Source organism: Periplaneta americana, chromosome 3 (assembly GCF_040183065.1).
Source record: "Periplaneta americana isolate PAMFEO1 chromosome 3, P.americana_PAMFEO1_priV1, whole genome shotgun sequence".
NCBI classification, from domain to species: domain Eukaryota; kingdom Metazoa; phylum Arthropoda; class Insecta; order Blattodea; family Blattidae; genus Periplaneta; species Periplaneta americana.
The window spans coordinates 145,213,005-145,236,918 of NC_091119.1; the positions used below are offsets into that span (position 1 = coordinate 145,213,005).

Genomic DNA, 23,914 nt, shown 5'->3' on the forward strand with positions numbered 1-23,914 from the left:
AATACTAGCACTTAATGTGTAGGAAATTATTTGCAATAAGAGTTCGAAGTTTAATTTTCATTTATCTCAGAATTTATTTTTATGACTTATCTCCTTTTACCGAAACACTATCGATATATATATGACTTGAGGCTTTCCCGGCGTTTGATATAGAATAACTCTTCTCAGGTTCTCAGGTGATCCGACATCACTTCATTCCCTGAAGAAGATGGCAGAGCTAGCCATCAAAAGCTTGGAAGCAAATCTCCAACTCACCTGGCTGAGAACCCGAGAAGAGTTATTCTACTATTGATATAATCTAATCAACAGAGCATTACTTGTATGAATTGCTAGTCATTGTTTTTAAATGAATCTTATGCTTGCAATATTAATACTTCTCCTGCTTCTTTCAGTTTGTTGAAAAAGAGACGTAAAACACAGGAGATACGTCTATCTAAGAAGCAGTTCCATTGGAATCTTTTGGATCCAAAATATCTCCTTGACCCTAGTGAAAGCAACGTGGATGACAGAGCCATATTCAGACTACACTGGGGCGTAGATCTGGAGGAAGAAGATGACAGAGAACTGGAAGAGTTGTTGCAACATGTTAAAACCTTGCGTACCATGGCAAATAGGTTAGTTGTTTCATAATAAGTTACAGATTTCATGCTACAGTATTATTGAAGTAATTTTGTGATTGACGCTTTTTGTAAGAAGAGATATCTTTTTTTTTTTTTTTTTTCCATTTTCAAGGTTATCATTAGAACTCGGACTTCTGTGACATGTTATTTTGTTCCTGGTCTCTTTTCACAAACTTAAGTTACATTAAATACATTTCTAGCTTTTCTGAACACAATGAGGCTATTTTTATTGGTCATATAAATGCATATTTTAGCATTAAATCACATTTGACCAAAAAATAGACATAAGCATATTTTTCGTAATTTAGAATTCCTTTAACGGTTGAAATATTATTCAGATGTATTGTGTCAATAATGGCAAGAGATTTTGTTTGTGTTTGGGTAATTATTTTGGATTTCCTTTACTCAAATATTTTGTGGTTAAATTAAGTTTGACCTGATTCATTAGTGGTAAATTGTTAAAACACAAAGAACAAAAGAATGTTTGGAATAGTCGACCTGGTTGGCAAGTTGGTATAGCGCTGGCCTTCTATGCCCAAGGTTGCGGGTTCGATCCCGGGCCAGGTCGATGACATTTAAGTGTGCTTAAATGCGACAGGCTCATGTCAGTAGATTTACTGGCATGTAAAAGAACTCCTGCGGGACAAAATTCCGGCACATCTGGCAATGCTGATATAACCTCTGCAGTTGCGAGTGTCGTTAAATAAAACATAGCATTTGTTCGGAATGTAGCCAGATTGTTTCTGGTTGATCTTGCCTGACTCACCTCTCTCTAGCATTATCACTTTCATCTCACTCAGACGCTAGATAACCAGAGCAGTTGATAAAGCGTCGTAAAATAATCAACTAAAAAAACATACTGAATACTGTTTTCCTTTGTTTGCAGTTCCGAGCCCACTAAGGGAGTTGAGTGCAAACTTTGTCATATTATCCTCCATTCTACTCAAGCACTGAGATTGCATCTGCAAACAGCCCAACATAAAGATCGTGAAGACGAACTGGCCAGAAGACAATGAAGGCCTATAAACTGTGCTTCCATTCCATTTTCCTTTCTTACTGATTTTAATATCTGTATCCCAAGGGGTAAGTAATTGGGTTATTTTTAGAAAACAGTTAAATGTATGAAAGTCATACTCAAATCATATTGTAGGTTTTTAATTTGTTTAACCAATTTATGTACTTGAGTGAAGGTTATGTAACAGCTTCATTTCTAACTTGTTCTTTAAAGTATGCAGAAGATGAACAGAAATTCACGAACTAGAATTTATTTAATAGTGTGACCCAAATCAACTACCTCTGCTTTATTTTTTTATCCTAAGATTTTTTTTTTTCGTCGTCTTTTTTGTTTTTTAGACAATGTGTGATACATATATTTTCGTATCGTAATGTTTTTTTTTTTTTTTTTTCTTCTTTTCTTGTTATGTTCAGTAGTTTCAGTGAATGTGCAAACGTTTTCTGTTACAATATGAATCTTATTTTCAATAATTATTAGATGAGAATGATTTGTGTTAATAGACAGTATTTTAATTATGCTGACACTTCTTCAGTTATGAATGTTTATGTTGTTGTATTAACTTCAGAAACTGTGCGTTATTCTTTCATATAGCTCATGTGGGTGAATTAAGCAGAACACTTGTGTAAATCTGTGATACATTAGTAAATGAATGTACCTGTAATCTTGATTTTGTGTTTACTTTTTCTTTTCCCCCAAATCTTCAGTAGAATCCTGGTGTAAAATCCTTCCTGTTCACGATTTCCTTATTATCTTAATCTTTTGAGTTGGCAGAGCTTTTGATTTTTTTTTTTTTTATTATTCTGGACTCCTACATATCCATGATATTACATTATCTTGAATGAAATCAAATTATTTGCAGTTAATAACTTCCTGTCCATTTTTTTCTGGTTTTTATTACCTACAGTATATATTCCAAAAGTTTCGGAATGTTTGAAATAGTGTGCCAATACGTCATTTAACAGTGTTGGCAAGTAATTCTTCTTAGTGACATCCTTTCTCTTTAACCTTTATTTTGCCGCGTGATCCTGCTTGTTTAGTATTTGCCCTATAGCTGTTTATGTGTGTGCAAAGTGTGTTTTGCACTTTTAGAGATGATTCATTAGCAGCATGTTAAATGTTACATTTTTTCTACAAGCTAGAAAATGATGAAAACAGTTTATGGTGATCAGTGCGTGAGCCACACTAATAGTGAATAATTTAAATGTTCCAAGGATTGTTGGAAGTCAACAGATGATGACCCACATTCTGGGCAGCCCACAATTTAACCTTACTGCACTCATGTTGCACAAATTCATGAAATTGTGCATTCTAATCTCCGTTTGACAGTTCGGGAAATAGTTGTTATTGTTTAACGGCAGACTACTTGGTTTATAACTTTATTCCATAAGATGGCTCTTATTCATGACTGAGTTTTCTTCATTACAAATAGTTACAGATCCGTGAAATTCGCGAGACACAACAACTTGAATTGCTCTCATTTTGTCAATTGTTTCCACCATTTCTTTATACAGATTGTACAGATTATCAGTAATCATAATCCACAGTTAATTCCCGATTTACCACGAAAATCGTCTGTAGCTGCATTTAGATTGGCAACAGGCCATGACTGTTTGGCCAAACACCTGCATAGAATTGGAATATATGCCCCCTAACTGCCCATTGTGTAACTCAAACCAAGCAATGGATTCGGAACACCTCAAAATCTGTGCTTCATTGGCTGACCATGATAATATCTTTGAAAAATATTGGAGTGCAAGAGGTCAAATCACTTATTGTCAAACGCCTGGCATTAGAAAACAACAACAACAGATTATCAGTAGAATGAACCCAGGTTCACGTTGGCAACATACCGTTACAATGATGCAGCAACAGCTGCTGAAACACGCTCTGCATCTGTGGTGAAAGTAGCTTCATGAAACTTTCCTTATGCTTAAAAAAGATGTTTGAAATGACGACCATCAACTGCTTGGCACATTTCACCTGTCTTGAACACATTCGCGATCACTCGATGGGTCTCTTCTGTCTGTATTGCTAGAACTTTGCATTGTTTTTATTTTTGAGTTCGTCGATGGAATGTAGATTACTTGCAAACACATGTTCTTTCATACCATCCTAGATCATATATACCCAGATTGCTCTGTGTTCTAGGCTTTGATGATAACTTTTGTCAGGTTTACTATGCTGCCATCTAGTTGTTACATAAGGAGTCATGTCATAACTCCCATTTGAATTGCATTAATGACTGTACTGCCGTCTTGTGTTCATTTATGGCTGATGGGTGGCGATCCTGGTGGTGGTTCTCTTCAAAGTGCAACTGATTTTAACATAGGAATGAGCAATCTGTATGTGATCTGGGATACCATATACAATAATTTAGTCTTGTCTGGCTATCTGGCTCTTCAAGTCTGTGTACTACACATCTTTTATAGGGTTTTAGCTTTAACAATTTAGTAACGATGAGCACAGATGTTGGTGATATTAATTGTTTGGCTAAACAACGTAAGTATAGACTTTACTGGACTATTCCTATGTTGTCTAATGTTTCCTCACATGTCGTATTCTTTCCTTTTTCTTGTCTAAAACTGAACCTGTGTTTCTGAATTTGGTTCTAATTTACAAGTTGTCCTCCGACATGGAACTGGAGATTCTGGATATTTCCAACAAAATTTTCTATACACTCTCCTCCACGCTTTGCGCTTCGTGAAAGTATTGTATGTGAAAACAAGCTGTTCCACACTACGTAATATCAGTATGCAGTGACTTGAAAGACTATGACTATCACTGACCAGCGTTTGACGTTCAGCACTCCCCGTCTACTTAAAGCATGGATAACCGACACGTCACTGACCATCACCTACATGCATAGCATGCCAGTGTAACAATAAACAACACACACTGTACTTCTTCCCATAACTCCAAGAAACGCACTTTTGAATCGCGAAATAACGCAAAATTATATAATTACACGAAAAAAAAAAAAACATTATTCAGGTTTTTCAGCAATACTCGTTTTATTCTCGAAATTTTAATAATAATGTCTTTTTAAGTAATATTTTCATAATTTCCGTCCTTTTTTTTCTTCTTTCTGCCATCAACAAATGAATGCAGCCGTGCATTAAAATCTGTATAAGTCATAAAAACAGAAAACTGATGCTGAAAGTGCTACATATACCATTATTTTCATGTTTAATATCTTAAGCCAGGGTTATAAAACACACAGTGAAATGTTACATGAATGCCAAAGTAACGAAATTTACAGTTTAACGAAACTATTTTCTGGTCTCTGCCAATTTGTCTTTATTTTATATATCACTGTAACAAAAATTTCAGTTAAATGTAGCAAAAATTTATCCCACATAGGAAAACAAAATCAATATAATGAAGTTTAGTAAGCAGTTACTAACTGTGCTACATTACTGCAAATCAACAGATCAAAAATATAAAGATTTCTGAATCTGTGAGCTTTATCAGTAAAATTGTTTTCAAATATGGTTGTATTGGCTTCAGTCGGTTGTGATTGCCTTTTAGTGATACGGTAGCACTTGATAATGGTAAAAGTGCAAATTAAAGAATGTACTGATAGGAGCTCAGGAGTTTGTGAGTGCTTGGAATGCATGATTCGGCACTTTTAGTCTAACATTACATGTCACATTGTTAGCTGCAGCTGCATGTACTGGTATTATTTGGTACAGTACATATTGTTTTTAGTTTTATTTGTTTTAACAAAAATGAACAGTGAGGCAAGAAAGAAGAGACAGCAGTTTTCATTAGATGAGAAGAAGAAAATTCTAGAAGTCAACAGACGTGAGAAGATATGATAAATACAGGGTGTTCTACAAAAGATTGCAATATTTAGAAAGGAGGTAGTATGCATAAAAACAAGAAATAAAAGTTCTATAAATAGGAGTCTTAAAATTAATATCTCTAATTAATTAATTATGAGGCAGTTACTGTCAAACATTTCAGTAGGATTTGATCTCAACATACATATCGTAAGGTGTGTACACACAATGAATGAATTGTGAAGCAAAACTTGTTCGCTGTTCAGAGCAACTAGAAATCATCAGCAAATGGTCAGATGCTGATTATCCGCATTATGGCAGATGAAGATATAATTATAGCAAGTGTAGCCTTTGTTATTATAGGCAGTTTAACAAAAAGAAAGTTAAAAAGCAAAAGGTGATGGTGACAGACGCCACTCTACGAAAGTTGCAATCGATATACTCGTAGAGACACTGACTTGCTTCATGATTTACTTCGAATTGAATCGGGACAGCTTCACAACTCTATCGCATTTCAGAAACATACTTCGAAATATTGCTGTGCAAAATAGGGCCATAAAATTTCCTGCTCCCTGTATATATCAATAAGTTGAATAACAGCTTCTTCAGTCCACTCCAGTTACAACATCCTGTTGATGAAATTAAACTAACCGTTGCGTTCTGCAAACAAGTGGCAAATCCTGTACACAACGAATACCAACTTCCTTTGATGTACCTACAAGCGACGGATAACTACAGAAGGCAAATCAAATGATCGTTTTGCCTTTGCTGTGTCGTCCACATGTTCCGATTTCAGTCAGTGAATGCATTCATTTGTCGTTCGTTTGTTACATGTGTTTGCACCTTTAGAGGCCATTCAAATGTTCTGTGCTTCGTGGAAGACATTAAAGGCAACACCTATTGTAAATTGCTTCCATAAAGTGGATGTAGGTGGTGTGGTAGAAGAAGTGTGTCTAAGCCAGAAGTAGAACATGTAGATTCTTCCTCTTCGTCCAGCTGAGAACATCTGGTTCATTTGGAATCTAGCACCCCAGGACAATTTAACTAATTCATTTGCCTGTTTTTTTTTTTTGGTGATGAATTTCTTGCAGGTGAGAAGATGGTCGGCGTTCATTTCTTATCCTGGCTGTTTACATAGTGTGCACTCTTCTAATATGAAGATGTTTATTTTATAGAGATATGCTCTAGACAGTTACGATCTGTTTTCATTGTGACTGTGGTTAAGAACTCACTCTTTTCTTGTGTCTTGATCCACTTTTTGTGTCTGATTGTGTTCATGATTGTGTTTGTAATTTTGCAGAATATTTTTAGGAGTGTCTTTATTTCTTGAGCATTCATATGTTGCAGATATTACAGATGATACTGTGTCTGAAATTGTGGAGGGACAAAACAGTGTGCCTGCTGATGCTAGGGTTGCTATCCATACAGATTTTATCTGGGCTTTCCAGATTCGATGACTAATGTCCAGCATCCAAACATGTTGCTAAAAATGTTCGGAATTTTTCATATTGTGTGTTAACGTGAATGTGTGCTTTTAGAGAAGAATGGCTACATGAAGATAAATACAAAAAGTGGCTAGGGAAGTGCGATGATATCGGTTTGACAAAATGTGCTCTCTATCCAAGAATTTTTTCTATTAGAAGTGAAAATATTGCTCCATTGTAAAGCATAATATGCTTTGGTTGCAAGTAAAACAATTAGTCATTTCTTTAATGTGAAAGATTCTTATGCAGAAAACACTGACCTGCCTCCCAACAAAATATGTAGTCATATCTGTCCAGACATTTCCACTTCAAAAGGCGGCAACTTTATAATTCCATCTGATTTGATTGGCATTCCGCTGACTAATTCCAAGTGGAAGAGATATACAGTGTGTTCACAGAAACATTCCAGAATTATAAACTGCTATAATTCTGTCACTGTGTGTTCTACGAAATTCATACCGGTGTCATTAGAAAGAACAGTTCAAAGAATTTTAGGAAATGCGTAATTGATAATTGTTGACCGAAACAACAGATGGCAGCACAAGAAGAAAGAAAAAAAACGCTGTTTCTGCTATTTCGCTTGTCATTAAGGCATTGTTAGAGATAAGCAAATTGTGTTAAATGATCTGAATGTTAAATTTTCAAGTCTGTGTGAATTGTACTCGTTTACTTTTCCATTGACGTGGAACATTGCGTCGTCACTAAAAATGAATTTGGCTGAAAGGTCTTCATCATCAGCCATTAGTGCCAATAAATTTTCACAGAAAACACGTCGGTTTGCATGGTCGTCAGGTTTCAACTTATGCACTAATTGCAGTTTGTAGGGGTGAAATCGCAGACGAGAATGTAGGATCTTTGAAACGGTGGATTTAGAAATGTTTACCTACAGACTAGCTCTACACACAGACTTTTGAGGACTATGTACAAATGCCTCCCGCACCTGTTCTACAGTTTCCACACTGACAGGCCGTTTCTCTGAATGACCTTTCCTTTTATCACATACGCATCCATGCTCTATAAAATCTTTATACAACTTCAGAATCGTTTTGTCGGTAGATGCCTCATGACGAAAATTCTGTCTGAAAGCATGCTGTAGGCCTACTCTTACTACACTGCTGTGGATTCGCCATAGCCTAAATAATCCTCTAAATGCTGCAGAATTCACACAGACTTGAAAATTTAACATTCAGATCATTAACACAATTTGCTTATACATATCCAACAATGCCTTAATGACAAGCGAAATAGTGGAAACGACGTTTTTTTCTTTCTTCTTGTGCTGCCATCTGTTGTGTTCCGGTCAACAAATATGAGTTACAATTTTCTGAAATTCTTTGAGCTGTTCTTTCTAATGACACCTATATGAATTTCGTAGAACACATAGTGACATAATTGTAGCAATTTATAACCCCGGAATGTTTCTTCCGACGCACTGTATCTTTTTCACTTTTAAAAGACGAAAAACATTTCTTTGATTTTTAAGATGACAGACTTATTAGTTCAGCATCACACTCAGAAATAATAAGGCATTTTCAAATTCTCATCTTTAAACGTATGGTGAAGATAATTTTCTGGAATTGCCAGAGTGAAATTTCTGAAAAGTTTGAAGTGAAAATTCGCGAAGGAAGTTAAACCTCCTTCTAAACATTCTATAATTAGTGCTAGCTATTGTATTTTAAAATACAATACAATATTTTCTCGAAACTTGTAAAATTTTCAGAGCTATAACAATGATAATTTTGTTTGGATAAAAAAAATAAAGTATATTAACAATTTTTACATTGCAACATAATATACGATGAAAAATAATAATTACCATAGGAGTATCTACGAAATAACTAAAATTGATGAACCCAAAGCACCTTCACAAATAGACAATGTTAAAAAAGATCTGTGTAATATAATATATATCATACATGATATTTGATATGATATAATATCGATGTCTTTTCTTTGAATTGTAATAAAATTGTATTTCTGAAAAAATTGACAATCTGTTTATTTGTGAAGTACAAATGTTATGTTACAACATCATGCTATTTGTAACACGATTTTTCCTTTTTACAAATAAATGAACACCTTATTAAAACATATTTTTAGTTACTTCTTATTGTTAATACTAAAGTAAATTGTTTACTACTCATATTTCAAGAATAAAGTTTATGTTTCAGGTTGCTCTTGCATACGACTGAGTCTGGGACTTACGAACTCGACCTCCAAACAAAATTTTAGTCACTCACGTCAGACTTCTTGAGATATTATAACTGCGTGATACAGTATGTGTCTCCAAAATGTGAAATATTAACTTAACCATTATTTAAGCTTCTTCTTTATATCGTCTTAAAACCCAGATGCACCGTCAGTCTCCCTTCCACTGCTGCCACCTTTCTCCCTTACTTCTGTCATATCTCTCTCTTACCACTGTCACCTCTGTCTCTATTCTTCTATCTTCTGTCTCCCTTTCACTGCCACCACCTCTCCTGTTTATAGCTGCCATCTCTGTCTCTCTATTCTTCCATCTTCTGTCTTTCACTGCCGCCATCTCTCTCTCTCTCTGTTAATGGCGCGTCTCTCTCCCTCTTTCTTTCATTGCAATCTTTATCCTTTAATTTTTGCCTGCTTTGGCATGCCTATAGCTTCAAATGGCTACTTATCTTATTGCAGTTTTGTACTTTAATTTTGTCTACTTTTGTATTAAATTAATACGGTTTCAAATGGCTACTTTTATTATTGTAATCTTTGTTTTTTAATTTTGCTTACTTTTTTTGTATGCAATTAGTATGATTTCGAATGGCTACTTTTCTTATTGTAATCTTTATTTTTTAATTTTGTCTACTTTTTTATATGCAATTAGTATGATTTCGAATGGCTACTTTTCTTATTGTAATCTTTATTTTTTAATTTTGTCTACTTTTTTGTATACAATTAGTATGATTTCGAATGGCTACTTTTCTTATTGTAATCTTTATTTTTTAATTTTGTCTACTTTTTTGTATGCAATTAATATGATTTCGAATGGCTACTTTTCTTATTGTAATCTTTATTTTTTAATTTCGTCTACTTTTTTGTATGCAATTAGTATGATTTCGAATGGCTACTTTTCTTATTGTAATCTTTATTTTTTAATTTTGTCTACTTTTTTGTATGCAATTAGTATGATTTCGAATGGCTAATTTTCTTATTGTAATCTTTGTTTTTTTAATTTTGCCTACTTTTTTGTATGCAATTAGTATGATTTCGAATAGCTATTTTTCTTGTTGTAATCTTTGTTTTTTAATTTTGCTTACTTTTTTTGTATGCAATTAGTATGATTTCGAATGGCTACTTTTCTTATTGTAATCTTTATTTTTTAATTTTGCCTACTTTTTTGTATGCAATTAGTATGATTTCGAATAGCTACTTTTCTTATTGTAATCTTTGTTTTTAATTTTGCCTACTTTTTTGTATGCAATTAGTATGATTTCGAATAGCTATTTTTCTTATTGTAATCTTTGTGTTTTAATTTTGCCTACTTTTTTGTATGTAATTAGTATGATTTCGAATGGCTACTTTTCTTATTGTAATCTTTGTACTTCATTTTATTCTACTTTTGTATTCAGTTAGTATGATTTCGAATGGCTACTTTTCTTATTGTAATCTTTTTTTTTTTTTTAATTTTATCTACTTCTGTATTTGGTTAATATGGTTTCGACTCATTTCCGTAACATTTACGAAAATAATTATTTATAACAGCATAGATGCGTATCCCAGTAACGGTCAACAAAGGATGAGCATGTATTGTTTCGTAGTACAGTGTTTTCAGCTCTGCTTATGGCATTAGCTTGTTTTTCAGGCATGCTTATATGGTCGATTTAGACTGCGTTGTTATCGTTACATAACACCCTGTATATTTTTACTCGCGTAACTTCGATTTTTAGTAACATGCACACAGTTATATTTTTATTTCATAATGAGTACTAAGTTGTGTTAAAGGAGTTGATCAAAATGTTGTCCTTTTAGAAACGTAGGTGGACATAATCTGTGAACACAAAGGGCAAGGCAAGGCAAGGCAAATTTGTCTGATGTTTGCAGAGGAAAATAATGTTACTGTATGTTTTGGCACTTAAATGAATCTTCGATATCTCTTATAATTTGTAGTTAAAAGTTATCTTTATTTGCATTCTTCTACTTTCGTAACATTGTGGCTATCTTAGATTTGAAGAGTAATTTGTGATGACCTAGATATTGGAAAGGCCTAAAATTTGTTTCGGTTTAAGTTTTCAATTGGGCATATACTTATATAGATGTTATTTTTTTAGAAAAAACTAAAATGTGCCTTTGCTTTAATTTGTAAGGAATAGGGCTAAGTTAGTTTTACAATGTAATTCGAATAGGCAGCTGGGAGCCCCATATTCATATCAAGAGCTTTTACATTCGGGATATTATTATGGGAGTGATAAAAAATATTACTCTGAGATAAAAAATGTTAAAAACATGCTTATAACAATTTCTTCCCCCCTCCCTTTAGTGGTTATCTAGCGTCTGAATGATATGAAAGTGATAATACAGGCGAAATGAGTCCAGTGTCCAGCACCGAAAGTTACCCAGCATTTGCTCTTAATGAGTTGAGGGAAAACCCCGGAAAAAACCTCAACCAGGTAACTTGTCCCAACCAGCATTTGAACCTGGGTCCACTCGATTCATGATCAGGCATGCTAATCATTACTGAACAGCGGTGGACATGAATAATTTCATTTACAGCTTTATTTTATGTGACAAGCATTTAGAAAGAAAATAGTTTATATGTAATTGGACTATGTCGCATTTTGTGCTATTTATTTAAAAAAAAAAACTTGTTAATTTTTGGACAGTTTGACTTGATATTGAATATGTGCGAAATCGTCCAGTAGAGATAGCCTAGGCCTATATAAGAAACGTCTGTCCTAGGGCAGCCCGTCCTTATGTTCTACATCACAATGATAATGGCATAGTATTTGGACTGTCATTTGCAGTTCCCTGTGGTTATGTTCATGATGCATTATAGTGTGTTTGGTCTTTGCTCTTTGATGCTTCAGGGAGTTCGTTGTGCTACCACAATCTAGTATATACAGTCACGAAGCTCAATATATAGTAAATATACATCCATAGATAGTTGCTAACCACTAGATCGCTACTATCGGCTCATCACAGACAATGCGAAATTGTACCGGCACAGTCTATTGTTCCAAGTACCCTTAACAACTCAAGTTTTGTGACTGTATATACATAGGCGGAAAGAGAAACATTGCCTTGGGGGGGGGGGGGCAAAGCAAAACCATAGAATCCTGATATAACGAGATTATGGGGGACATCATTTATCTTCTCCCCACATTATAGCTTGACCATGATACAGTATATCAGAATATGATCATTTAATAAAGATATTGTAAAATAAAATAAAATTGTAACAAAATATACAGATAATTTTACTTTTTTTTTCCTCTTGTAAGGAAGAGGGACTCGAAGGCTTGCACTGCAGCCTGAGGCTTATTGTGCTTACCACTCCTATTCTGTGAATGATTGGTTAGCCTAACGGCTGCACTCTTGTACAAGTATAGCATGCTACACTGTGAACTTAACCCGGGCTATTGTATGGATGATGATATGTGAATTAATGATGGCGAAATGAGTCCGAGGTCCAACATCGAAAATTACCCCGCAATTCTGCTTCAATTGGTTGAGGAAACCCCCCCCCCCCCCCAAAAAAAAACCCAACCAAGTAACTTGTCTAAACTGCTCGTTTCATGGGCAGATGGGTGCTAACCATTACTCCACAGCGGTGGACTTTTACTTTATCTGTTTATTTAAAAGAGCAAGATATCATATGAAATGTGAATTCTAATTATTTTATTTAATCTCGTCTTTAAGTTTAACCAGGATCACTTTTCTTTTTTCTGCATTGTTGTTATTTCTTCAAGTGGCTGCTTGAACACCTGCAGAGTTCAACACATCAGTACAGGGTGTTACAAAAAAAAACATTATAGTACTTCCATTCCTCAGATGAGGTATAGAAATTCTTATACACTCAGAAATTTAAAATAAATATTATAGTCCAGACACATGGTCTGAAGACAGTAATTCGTCAATTTAAGCACAAAAACTTAATCATAAACAAAAACAAAAATCTTTTGAATTCAATATTTTCTAATGTTAATAGAAAAAAAAAAAAAAAGAGTTCGGCCAAGTTTGGGGGGACAATGCCCCCCATTCCCCCCTCCCCCCATAACTCCGCCTATGTGTATATACTAGACCACAGACTGTGTAATTTACTGTGCACTCATTTACTGAAACAGATGCATTCAGTACAGTCGAATTTTTATTATAGTATTGCTCACTTGTCTGCATTTCCGAACTGATCATCTAATAGTGTTGTTATTTACCAATACACCGAGAACATTACTTCCTTGTAGTGTTCTCAACTAAACCTGGAAGTGGAATAAGCTGTGATGAGAATGTTAGCTTTGGAAGAAGAAATAACAAAATAAGCTTCGTGTCATCCATTTCATTTATATCTTCAATATTACTGTGACTGGAGGCCTTGTAATCGATTTATTGTCATGGCTTTCTTTATTTCGATCTTGGCTCGTACAGAAATCCATCTAGATTTCTCTGGACAGAAACTGATGATGTGGACAGAGACAGTAAGGCCGAGTGGGTGCTGCTCAATTTAAAATAGTGCAAAGAATAAAAATCCGAACATGCCAAACGAATCTGTTCAGGCATCTCTACAACAGATAAATATTTACATACTGTTGTATACGCTCACACTGCAGCGGCCTCGGTGCTATTCGACAGGAGTAGGCTATGTGCCGACATCAGTTTCTCCCTTCTCCCTTCCCGTAAAGAAAGAAAGATTATAGCTGTCAAAACTATACGAAAACATAAATCTCAATTTTCACAAAAACTGTAGTTATCAGCTTTTGAAAAAATGCTCCTCAAATGGAAAATAAAGAAAGGTAAGACATTGCTCTCATATCAAATATATTTCTGCAGATAGGGTGACCAGATATCCTCTTTTGTCCTCCTTTTTAGGCCTTTGTCCGGCTCGGGGCAGATTTAAAAAAAAATCAAGAATTGTCCTTTTCGTTACTTGTATGCCTGATATTTTGAAACTATCTGATTTGACGCCTTTTCAAGTAATTTTTTAGTAGGTAGCAGCAATAGCATCGATGGAATATCCTCTTTGCTAACATTCGTGACTCTCTTTGCTTCTCCGTTTGTTAATAATTATAATTACCTCGGCTTTCATAAGTAGCTAACTGTAAAATCTTTTTATATTATTAAGTTTTATCGTAAGTATGCTATAATAAAATAAATATTGACGTAATTTTAAATAAAATATAGTCCTAAGCGTAAATATAGATAGTTTCTGTCCTATTTAATAATTATAGTTCCCTTGTCTTTCATATGTAGCTAACTGTAAAATCATTATTATTAAGTTTTATCATAATTATTTTGTAATAAAATAGATATTAACATACTTTTAAGTATGATATAAGCATAAATCTGTACTGTATATTGATGTAATCTAAAGTATAATATAGGTCTAAACCTAAATCAAAGTAGGCTCCTAGCTTACATATTTTCTATCCTCTTTTTTTTCGAACAATGCCCTCCTTTTTGAAGCTTTGTGTCCTCTTTTTTTATCGATGTGAATCTGGTCACCCTACCTGCAGACCTCTTTCTGATGGTCATTTTAAAATACTTCTGAGTTTTGCTATGGCACTTGTAGTATTCTTTACGTAATAATCTTAGTTATTTTTCTTAAAGTTACTCTTCGAAATGAAGTAAGTTAGTGACAAAAAGCACGCAATGTTATATGAGTAGGCCCAACATAAAGACTTAAAAAATGACATTTTTTTCCCACTACCTCCATATAAAACAGACAATAGCTTTTAGAGGCAAAAGAAAGGTTTTTTCTTTGACTGAGCTATTAAGTTGTTTACTGAGAAATAATATTTTACATTTTTCTGAGAAATAAAAATTTTATTTCACAGTTATAGCAGAAATATGATAGTAATAATGAGATATACAACTTTGAAATAATAAATATTAGTAGTAGCAGCAGCAGCAGCAGCAGGCTATGGTATTAACAATACAGAATTCTGAAACAATATTAATAATTGTGTTGCCAAACTTTCAGAACGGCCCCAAGGTTCACTCAGCCTTCTATAAAATTGAGTACCGGGTCTTTCCCGGGGGTAAAAGGCGGTCAGAGCGTGGTGCCGACCACACCACCTCATTCTAGTGCCGAGGTCATGGAAAGCATGGGGCTCTACCTCTATGCCCCCCAAGTGCCTTCATGGCATGTTACGGGGATACCTTTACCTTTTTTTTACTAGTAATAATCCGTTATTTGTTGTCTGAGAAGAACAAACAATCCACACTAGGTATCTATGGAAATGGATCAAATGCTATTTCCTGGTGAAGTTAAGCTTAGCTTTAGCTGTTGTGGGAAGTAAATATTCTTTGAATTAAGTAATTTAAAGGTGAAATATAGTATACTGTATCAACTATACAATTGAATATATCAATATTGTACTATATTTATAAACATACCGGTACTCATAAGTGGTAAGTAATTGTGTTAATTAGATAAGTTTTCTGTACAAGGTGGAGTCATTTTCGAAATTAACTTTAAGTTAAGTAATATTAAAATTGTAGCATATCTGTCAGTTTTTCCTTAGCAAGTGAATTTCTTAATATAAATCAATTTTGCTTAAAAAAATGAGTTAAATTGAAGAGCTTACTTCCACACTCCACCTAAGTCATTTTCTTAGGATTATCAGGAGGTACAAAAACATACACCTTTTGTCCTATTTTAAATGTAATTTATTTTAACTATCCATTAGATATTGTTATGTGTAACAACATAGGTACCGGTACTAAAAGTGATTTCTGTAGGACCAAAATTAATCTTTACGTAGAACATACTAAAGTATGAAAAATATTTTGTTATAGCTTTAAGGTCCAAATGGCATCTCTAATCATATTTTTTTTCCAGAAACCACTTCAGTCATTACATTTAAGGAAAAAATCACAGTAGTGGACAATAATAAACTAGTTTATGCTAATTACACTTGACTTGAACAATTTACATTCTCAGGGAAATTAACGAATATAATATATTACTGAATATGAACACAAGACTTTCCTTTAGTGTTAGTTATAGAATACCTTATAGGAATGGTTCTTCAGCAATGTGGTAGATTACCTGTTCTTCTTCGCTCTTGGAGGATAGACTGCTGAATACCTCTTCATAGAAAGCTCGCTTGTCATCATTGAGGTCCACAAATTTTAACAGTATATAAGTATTTGATGTCATCATTACTTACGCTATAATCATACTGGCAATTCAATCTTGGTGAACAACGGGCGTTTTTACTATTTCCTTCCATTTGTCTTTTCTTCTTTACCCAGTTTCCTTCATCTCTAGAACGTTTTCCTCCTTTTCGACTTTTGAAATCTACTACATCACTTTCCCTTTTATACTACTAAATAAGATGGCCAAAATTGTAGCAGTTATACTTCCGACAGCTTTCTCTACAATAACTATAACTTCAAAATGTCAAAATCAACAATGATCAGAATAAAATTGTGCAGCAATTAATGAAGTCAGAGAATATGTATGTGACTTAAGAGGGATTTGGAATTAAATTTTTTCATGACTTGGGTGGGCTTTGGAATAAAATGGAATGTTCCCAATTTAATTTCAATGTGACTTGAGGGAGTTTTGAATGATAAAATAATGAAGCATATGTACCTAATCCTAGTAGGAGATATTAACACAAAAACAAAAAACATGATAAAAAAATGACATGTGAAGTTTGGACGCAAGTTCTTGACTTATATTTATATAAAATATATCTCCACAATTGAAGATGCCCCAAGAAAAAGGATGTAACTCAAATTACTGAAATAGTATGTGACTTCAAATTATTGAAATAGTATGTGACTTAGGTGGAGAAAATAAATTTGAAGCATTTATTTATACCAATAAATTATTGCATTCAATAGCTAAATAGATTTGAATGGTTGATTAGTCAAATGGTTTTGTCCCTGAAATTATTTTCTTTTCTCCTGAAACATGAAATATAATTTTGTTGCTTACGTCCTTATTCTGGGAAGGTTTTCAATTATTACAACATCAAGCTGGAACCACAATCTAGTATATACAGTCACGAAGCTTGAGTTTATGAGGGTACCGGTACTAGGAACAATAGACTGTGCAGGTACTATTTCGCATTGTCTGTAATTAGGCGATAGTAGCGATCCTAGTGGTTAGCAACTATCTATGGATGCATATTTACTACGTATTGAGCTTCGTGACTGTATATACTAGACTTGTTGGATTATGTTTTAAATTGCTTCCTGTAAAAAACAACTTCGTAGTAACTCGTTTTAGATCTGGAAGCATCTGCCTCTCCTGTGCTATTCCTAGATTGGACATGATTACTGTAATGCAAGCAGCCTTAAAAATTTTCATGTCCGAAAAACATTCGTAGATCAAACCTCTTTAAATTCTGAAATGTAGTGACAATTCTAGTTTTTCCTAAGACTATGACGAGCTTACTCAAGTAGTGGAGGGATACAGACTTGCAGATAAAAAAAGAAATGAAATAAGATGTCAACATAAGAACTGTAAACTTGAATCACATAATTAAAAAGTACAAACAACAATAGATGGAACACCTGGATAGAATAGATGATGGCCGAATTCCAAAACTGTTGTTATAATACAATTCCATAGATAGCAAAAACCGATGAATGGAATGGATTACAGATGGAGGACGGGATAAATCAGCACATGCTTGGGCCATTCGTATCTCAATAACTGAATTTTGACATAAGAGAAAAAATGCCAGTAAATCTCATTTACAGGTGGAGTTCTTTTGTAGTATGTATGTATGTATTTACACTGCAAGTGGGCAAGCACCCGGTGGCAGTGGTATACACAATATAAACAATACACAATACAATTATATACACAATACAATTATATACACAATACAATAAGAATACACAATACAATTTAACACAATAATTACAATTAATAATAAAACATAAAATAACCTAATTTTACAATATAAACCCACATATGTATAAGCCCTACATAAGTTTCAATAGTCAAACTCTCATCTCACTCACTGTAGTGGCACTATGACGCATTTCACTGACACTTTAGAACACATTTCACTGACACTCTATAACACATTTCAACTGACACTATAGAACACATTTCATTGACGCTATAAATTATCACTGATCGGAACTATTCACTGCACTGTAAAACCATAACTTCACTGACTCACCTCTCTTCACTGATACAACAGTTCAAATAAGACAGATAATTACACCCTTATGCATACTTATAAACAGAACTACATTTAAGCTAAACATTTCTAGTCTAAGGCGCTCTTACACGCTATTTTTTTTTAATAATTTACAATTCAAACCAAGGGAGTAACTCGTCAGGCTAAATAAATACATGTCACCTTAAAAAAAAAAATTAAATGTTGAATGTCACCTTAATTTTAATTTGCACTTTATACACAACTTTTTAAGTTATTCTTGAATCTCCTTAAGGAAGAACAGTCCTAAAGACCGCTGCAGGTAGGTCATTCCATCATTTATAGTTCTATTTAAAAATGAGAATTTACCTACATTCGTTTTCTGTTTCCTACATTTGATTTTAAAATCATGATCATTCCTACCATAGTACGTTGGCTTTCTAACTGAGCCGTTATGTCTACCCATGCTTTCTGACCTAGATGTGCTCTATACAATGATGTTATTCTAGTTTTCCTACGTCTGTTTTCCAAAGTTTCCCATTTAAGTTCTTTTATCATATCGTTTCCTCGTGTTATGTGACATAAATCAATGATGCAGGTTCCCTAGTTTCATTTCCCCACTGAAGGCATTCTAAGAATCTTTATCACTCTTAAAATTTCATCATCACTGACTAGATTATAAAAAAGTTATTCTGTAATATTTCCATTTCAAATACAGGATTAATTTATATTTTGTGATTTCCCCGAGTGACAGAGTTCTCGAGAAGACTCAGATGAGAAGCATTTACTATAAATACAAGTTTATGTATATGCAGAATCTTCATTTATTTCCCCATATTATTACAAGCTGCATCTGTAAAGTCCTTTCTGGAGTACTCAGTTCATAGATGTTTAAGCATGGATATTTTTCCACCCCTTGCACAAATTTTATGTTTTGAGCCTGTGCTGTATTGCTTTCAAAGACCACACTGATGCGAATTTCCTCACAACTAAGTAACTCAGTAACCTGGAGACCAACATTGCCAGTTTCCAGGCATCCAATAGCATATCTGTTCTTGAGCGGTCGCCTCATGTATGATGTCCCATAGAAATGAATGTGCTACAACTCTCAAGATACTGTTTAGCTACTTCAGTTTCCAAACAGTCTTTTACCAGTGGTGCCATGTACGAGCAGCCTAAGTGTTGTCTAATCAATAACTCATTCTAAGCAAGTATATCTTAAGAGTGCTAAATAATTTCCTTTATTGTAAACACTTTTATCCTCTCAATGTCTGCAGAAGGCCAATTCCTACTTACTTACAAATATTACTTGTTTAATGAGTCACTTTAAGATTTGTCTGTTGGAAAATACAACTTCGTTATCTTTTATCGCTTCAAGTCAAGCAGCTTTCGATAATACCTGATGTATTCATATCTTACCTAGAGACGAAATAACTCACTTTGTAACAAATAATATTTAGAAGATTCACTGACTTTCTGATAAGATTGCTCAAGTCAAATATTATGTCCTCTTTACAAAATGCCGAGTCACTCGCCCCAAATGTAATGCATACATAGCAAAACGTTTTGTTCTTTTCAACACATCCAGTCAGCCGAGGAAACTTGTTAGTGTATGTCAGGGAACTGACATGCCCTTATTCAATAAAATTCTTACTTGCTTCTTTAATTAGTAAATTCGACATCGGTCTTTCGGTTTCAAATGACGTCGTAGGGGCTCCAGTGAAGTTGTGACAGGCTTAGCTAGCCGATAGCAGATATGTAAGAGGCTTTCAAGAAACACATCCTTTAGTACATCGAAAAAACATAGTCTAGCGATTAACTGCTTCATCCAAAAACAGATTCGAACCGAAAGGAAATAGAACGTGAAATATGTGATAAAATGAAAGAGGTAATTATTTTTGTCATAACAGGAACACGGCCCAAACAAATTGCTGTCAGCAGCGTGTGACCTGATAGGAAGTCCACTCATGGAGGAGAGAGTGAAGAACTGTGTGTCAATGGCGGGGGTAGGAAGCACCATCAAATCGGCTGCCCGGTGAGTCACTATTTCGTTATTTTTAACCTTATTTAATGATACTTCATTAACAGTGCAGTTATTTATAAAAATTTGTGACGAGGTGGCATTTAGTGAGAGTCTCTGAGTATTTGCTATGGCATTACCTGACATTGGCCTATAGTTAGAAAAACTGGGACGAAGCCCAAACCAAGTGTCAGCCCAAGCAGCATTCAAAACCCATGCCCGAGTGCAACCTCGGAGCATGTATTGAGCTTACAACTTCTAAGGTACAATAATTATCAGTCTAAACAAATTTGGATATCACCAATTCACAATATCAACTAAATCGATCCATATTATAGGTACTGCAGCGAATAGGGATTATTATAGAATGGACACTGAGCGAATTTTCTGTGTTAATGCGCGTCGGCGTTTAGTTACACTTTCAAGCGCTAGAGTTAGTGTAATTGAGTACACACAGGAATTCCTCGATGATAATAATAATTGAATATACGAGTGGAGACACAGAGTCCAAACATCGCCTATCTTGTTGCATAATCCAGTAATGACTGCTTCCAATAAATTTAAGTTAACAGTTTTTCCTTATTTCTCAGTGATGAACTAGCTGTAATATTAATTTTAATGTTTTATGTATAATAAATTATATTATAAAATAATGTAATCATCATCATCATCATTGGCATTATGGCTCTTGTAGTTTAGCCTTAGCCTCCCTCAGAACATCTGACCAATCACTCCTGTCTAATGCTCGTGTTCTCCATCTTCTAATTCCAACTTCTGTTAGGTCAGCCTGAACATCATCCAGCCATCTCAATTTAGGTCGTCCGACTTTTCTTCTTCCTACTGGCAATGCATCTAGTAGAGCTTTGGGTGTGCGATTGTTCTCCATCCTGGCTACGTGCCCCAGCCACTCTAACCTTCTGAGTTTTATATCAACAACAATGTTAATATCTTTATATAATTCATATAACTCGACATGTGTTCTGATTCGCCAAAACTCTTGCTCATTACATTAAAAATTATGTATCAAATTCGTTTAATATTTGTATACAATATATAGGCATATGGTTTTACTTCTCATAGGAATTTTGTTTTTCCATTTTCAAGACTATTAAATCATTACCTACATATTTTAGTATCTCAATGTCTCAACTGTCATAAAGGTACTCTAAAGCCTAGACATTACATATAATGACTGATTTATTATTTAATCCATCCAATTTATTTTATTTAAGTACATAATGTACCTAGATATATTAATTGTGTGTGTTATATTTCTGCTGTGTCGACTGCTTGCTGGTCAGAGTCTGTGGATGTGTCCGATGGTATTCATCCACGGACTCTGTAGCTGGTGTGATGTCAGCGTCAACGCTAGAGAAAAAGTAGAATCTCACGCTCAAGCTGGTTTGAAGGTCATTGAAATCAATCATGCTACATCAAAGGTACTGCCGCGAAGTGTCCATACTTAATATTCCCTATACACTGTATGAAGTCTATTGTAAGGCTACGAAGTGAGTGTACTTCATATTTACTCACTCACTTTGTGAATGTTGAATGTGAATGTTGGTACTCCCATGTTCACATTGGTACCAGTACCATGCTACCATGGTAACCGTGCAGTTATAAACAAACATGGCTGACCAGAGTCCATTTGCCATCGAACAAAGATTAGTGACAGCGGTTTGTCTTCATGAAAGAAGTCATGCTGGCAACACCGCGAAAACAGTGAAGATGAAATTTTGCGACTGCTTTGGTGTGAAACTGCCAAAGATAGCAACAATGTTGGGGGTGGGAAAAACGTGCATTCGCAACAGGTAGTGTCAAAGACCGTTCCAAAAGTGGAAGGCCAACAACAAGGAAGGACACATGTCACGCTATTGAGTCATTCCACGTCAAATCGCACAGCAATAAAACATGACCTTCTCGGAAATGGTCGAATTTTTTTTTATGAATTCCAGACATCAAATAAAGAGACGCATATTGTTTTATTTTCACAATTATTAATTATTTGTGTAGTTATGACTATCTGAAATTACGCAAATTATGCGCGCACTGTTACATAAACTCACTTGGAACTCTGTGTCTACATATAATTGAGATTTGCGGTTTGGCGCATTTTAAAGACTAAATACAACACTTTTTATTACTTTAGGCCTATCACTAATAAATTTAAAATTTGGCGTATTTTTTTAATCATTTCTTTTTCAAAGCATAATTACTATATTAAATAGCCAAGTTAAAAATCTGAAAAAATTATAGACTTGTTCCCTGATATATTATCTGTAAACTACTGCATTTAGAAATGTGGGATCTCCACACATACATTTGTAACAATTTATTTTCCGGAGGCATGCACGCGCTCGCGATTCCCAGCTATGTACTACTTGCAGCCATAGATAGACTAGAAGGCTGTCCGCGGCAATTTTTACGAAATCCCCCGTTGCATGTAATATCTGATCTCGCAACACTACGAAAGAAATGCATTCATTCATCAAATGATCAATACCTTAAGGAACAGTGAACATCTAAAGTTATCTTATTATTGTCAGTACAGCTAAGAGGAGCAGCCCTTCACAATGCTGTATGTTTATACTGTTATATAGCGAAGTGTTTAAAGATAGCAAGGCTGGGTAAGGCAGTAAACTTTATGGCAGTAAACAGATGGCAGGAGACAAAATATAGAAGAGAAAAATAATCAGTCAGGGTTTGAATTTCACGGAGTGACGTGACTTCTATACAACATGAGTGATGGTAAAGAACGCGTAATATATAACAAGTGTTTAAATCCATTTGACCTTTCTAATCACGTTTTTAAAAAGAAAACACTAAGACGCATAAGTCGCGATTTATTGATAAAGCTCAATTTAAAGGAGTCTTTGAATTTGCGAATATGTGATTCGTCCCGTAAAAAATCTATCAACTTCCAGATAGGTCAGATGAAATTATATGTGAAGCCGGTAGTTCTTGTGATATTAGTAAACATGAATCAAATAAAAGTGCTGGCAGAGAGAGTGATTATCCCAGTTCTTCTTCTAGCAGATCTATGGATACAGCGCTAGAAATCACCAATATTGAGAAATTAAACAAGAGTTTGATGTCAGTAGAATCCCCTATTAAGAAAAGAAAACTAAAACGAAAACGATACCCCCGTGAAAAGTTTAAAAAAATAAAAGGCTTCCAACCAAGTAAAGTTTTTCATGTAGAAGATGCATCGTCATCCCTTCAAAAGTCGCCATATTTTATTTTTGACGGAATGCAAAGAAAATGTACAACCTGAAAATTACATAGTTAGGCCTATTGCAGACTTTTCTGAAAATTATTAATTTTAATACAAGATTGAGTGCAAGGTGTGCATTGGAACAAATGCCAAGACACAATACATCCTTTCGTAGTATATTTCAAAGAAGATACAGAAATTCGTCACAAAAATATTGTCGTCATCTCAGAAAGCATGAAACATGACACCGATTCCTTTCATTGTTTTCAATCCGAAGCAATCAATTTCTTAAAGCAACAATTCAACGATATGAAAAAAATCATTTACTTTTCCGATGGATCAAGTTAACAATACAAAAACAAAAATAATTTAAAAATAATTGCTTACATGAAGACGATTATGGAATTAGTGCTGAATGACACTTCTTTGCAACGTCGCATGGTAAAGGTCCATGTGGTGGCATCGGAGGA

General features: G+C 34.4%; 1 protein-coding gene across 2 annotated transcripts in view; it reads left to right on the forward strand.

Annotated features, from left to right (window-relative positions):
- Positions 1-6,903, forward strand: part of spn-E (spindle E) — a 67,662-nt gene extending 60,759 nt beyond the window's left edge. The window contains exons 23-25 of one of the 2 annotated variants that reach the window (XR_011331424.1): positions 393-614; positions 1,507-1,703; positions 6,765-6,903. Coding sequence is in view for 1 of the 2 variants with exons in the window: in XM_069821744.1 (XP_069677845.1) it covers positions 393-614; positions 1,507-1,636 (352 nt within the window). In the remaining variant the exon portion in view is untranslated. Of the gene's footprint in view, positions 1-392; positions 615-1,506; positions 1,784-6,764 lie in introns of those variants that run through there. The other variant, XM_069821744.1, reaches the window with a different exon arrangement.
- The last annotated feature ends 17,011 nt before the right edge of the window (positions 6,904-23,914 follow it).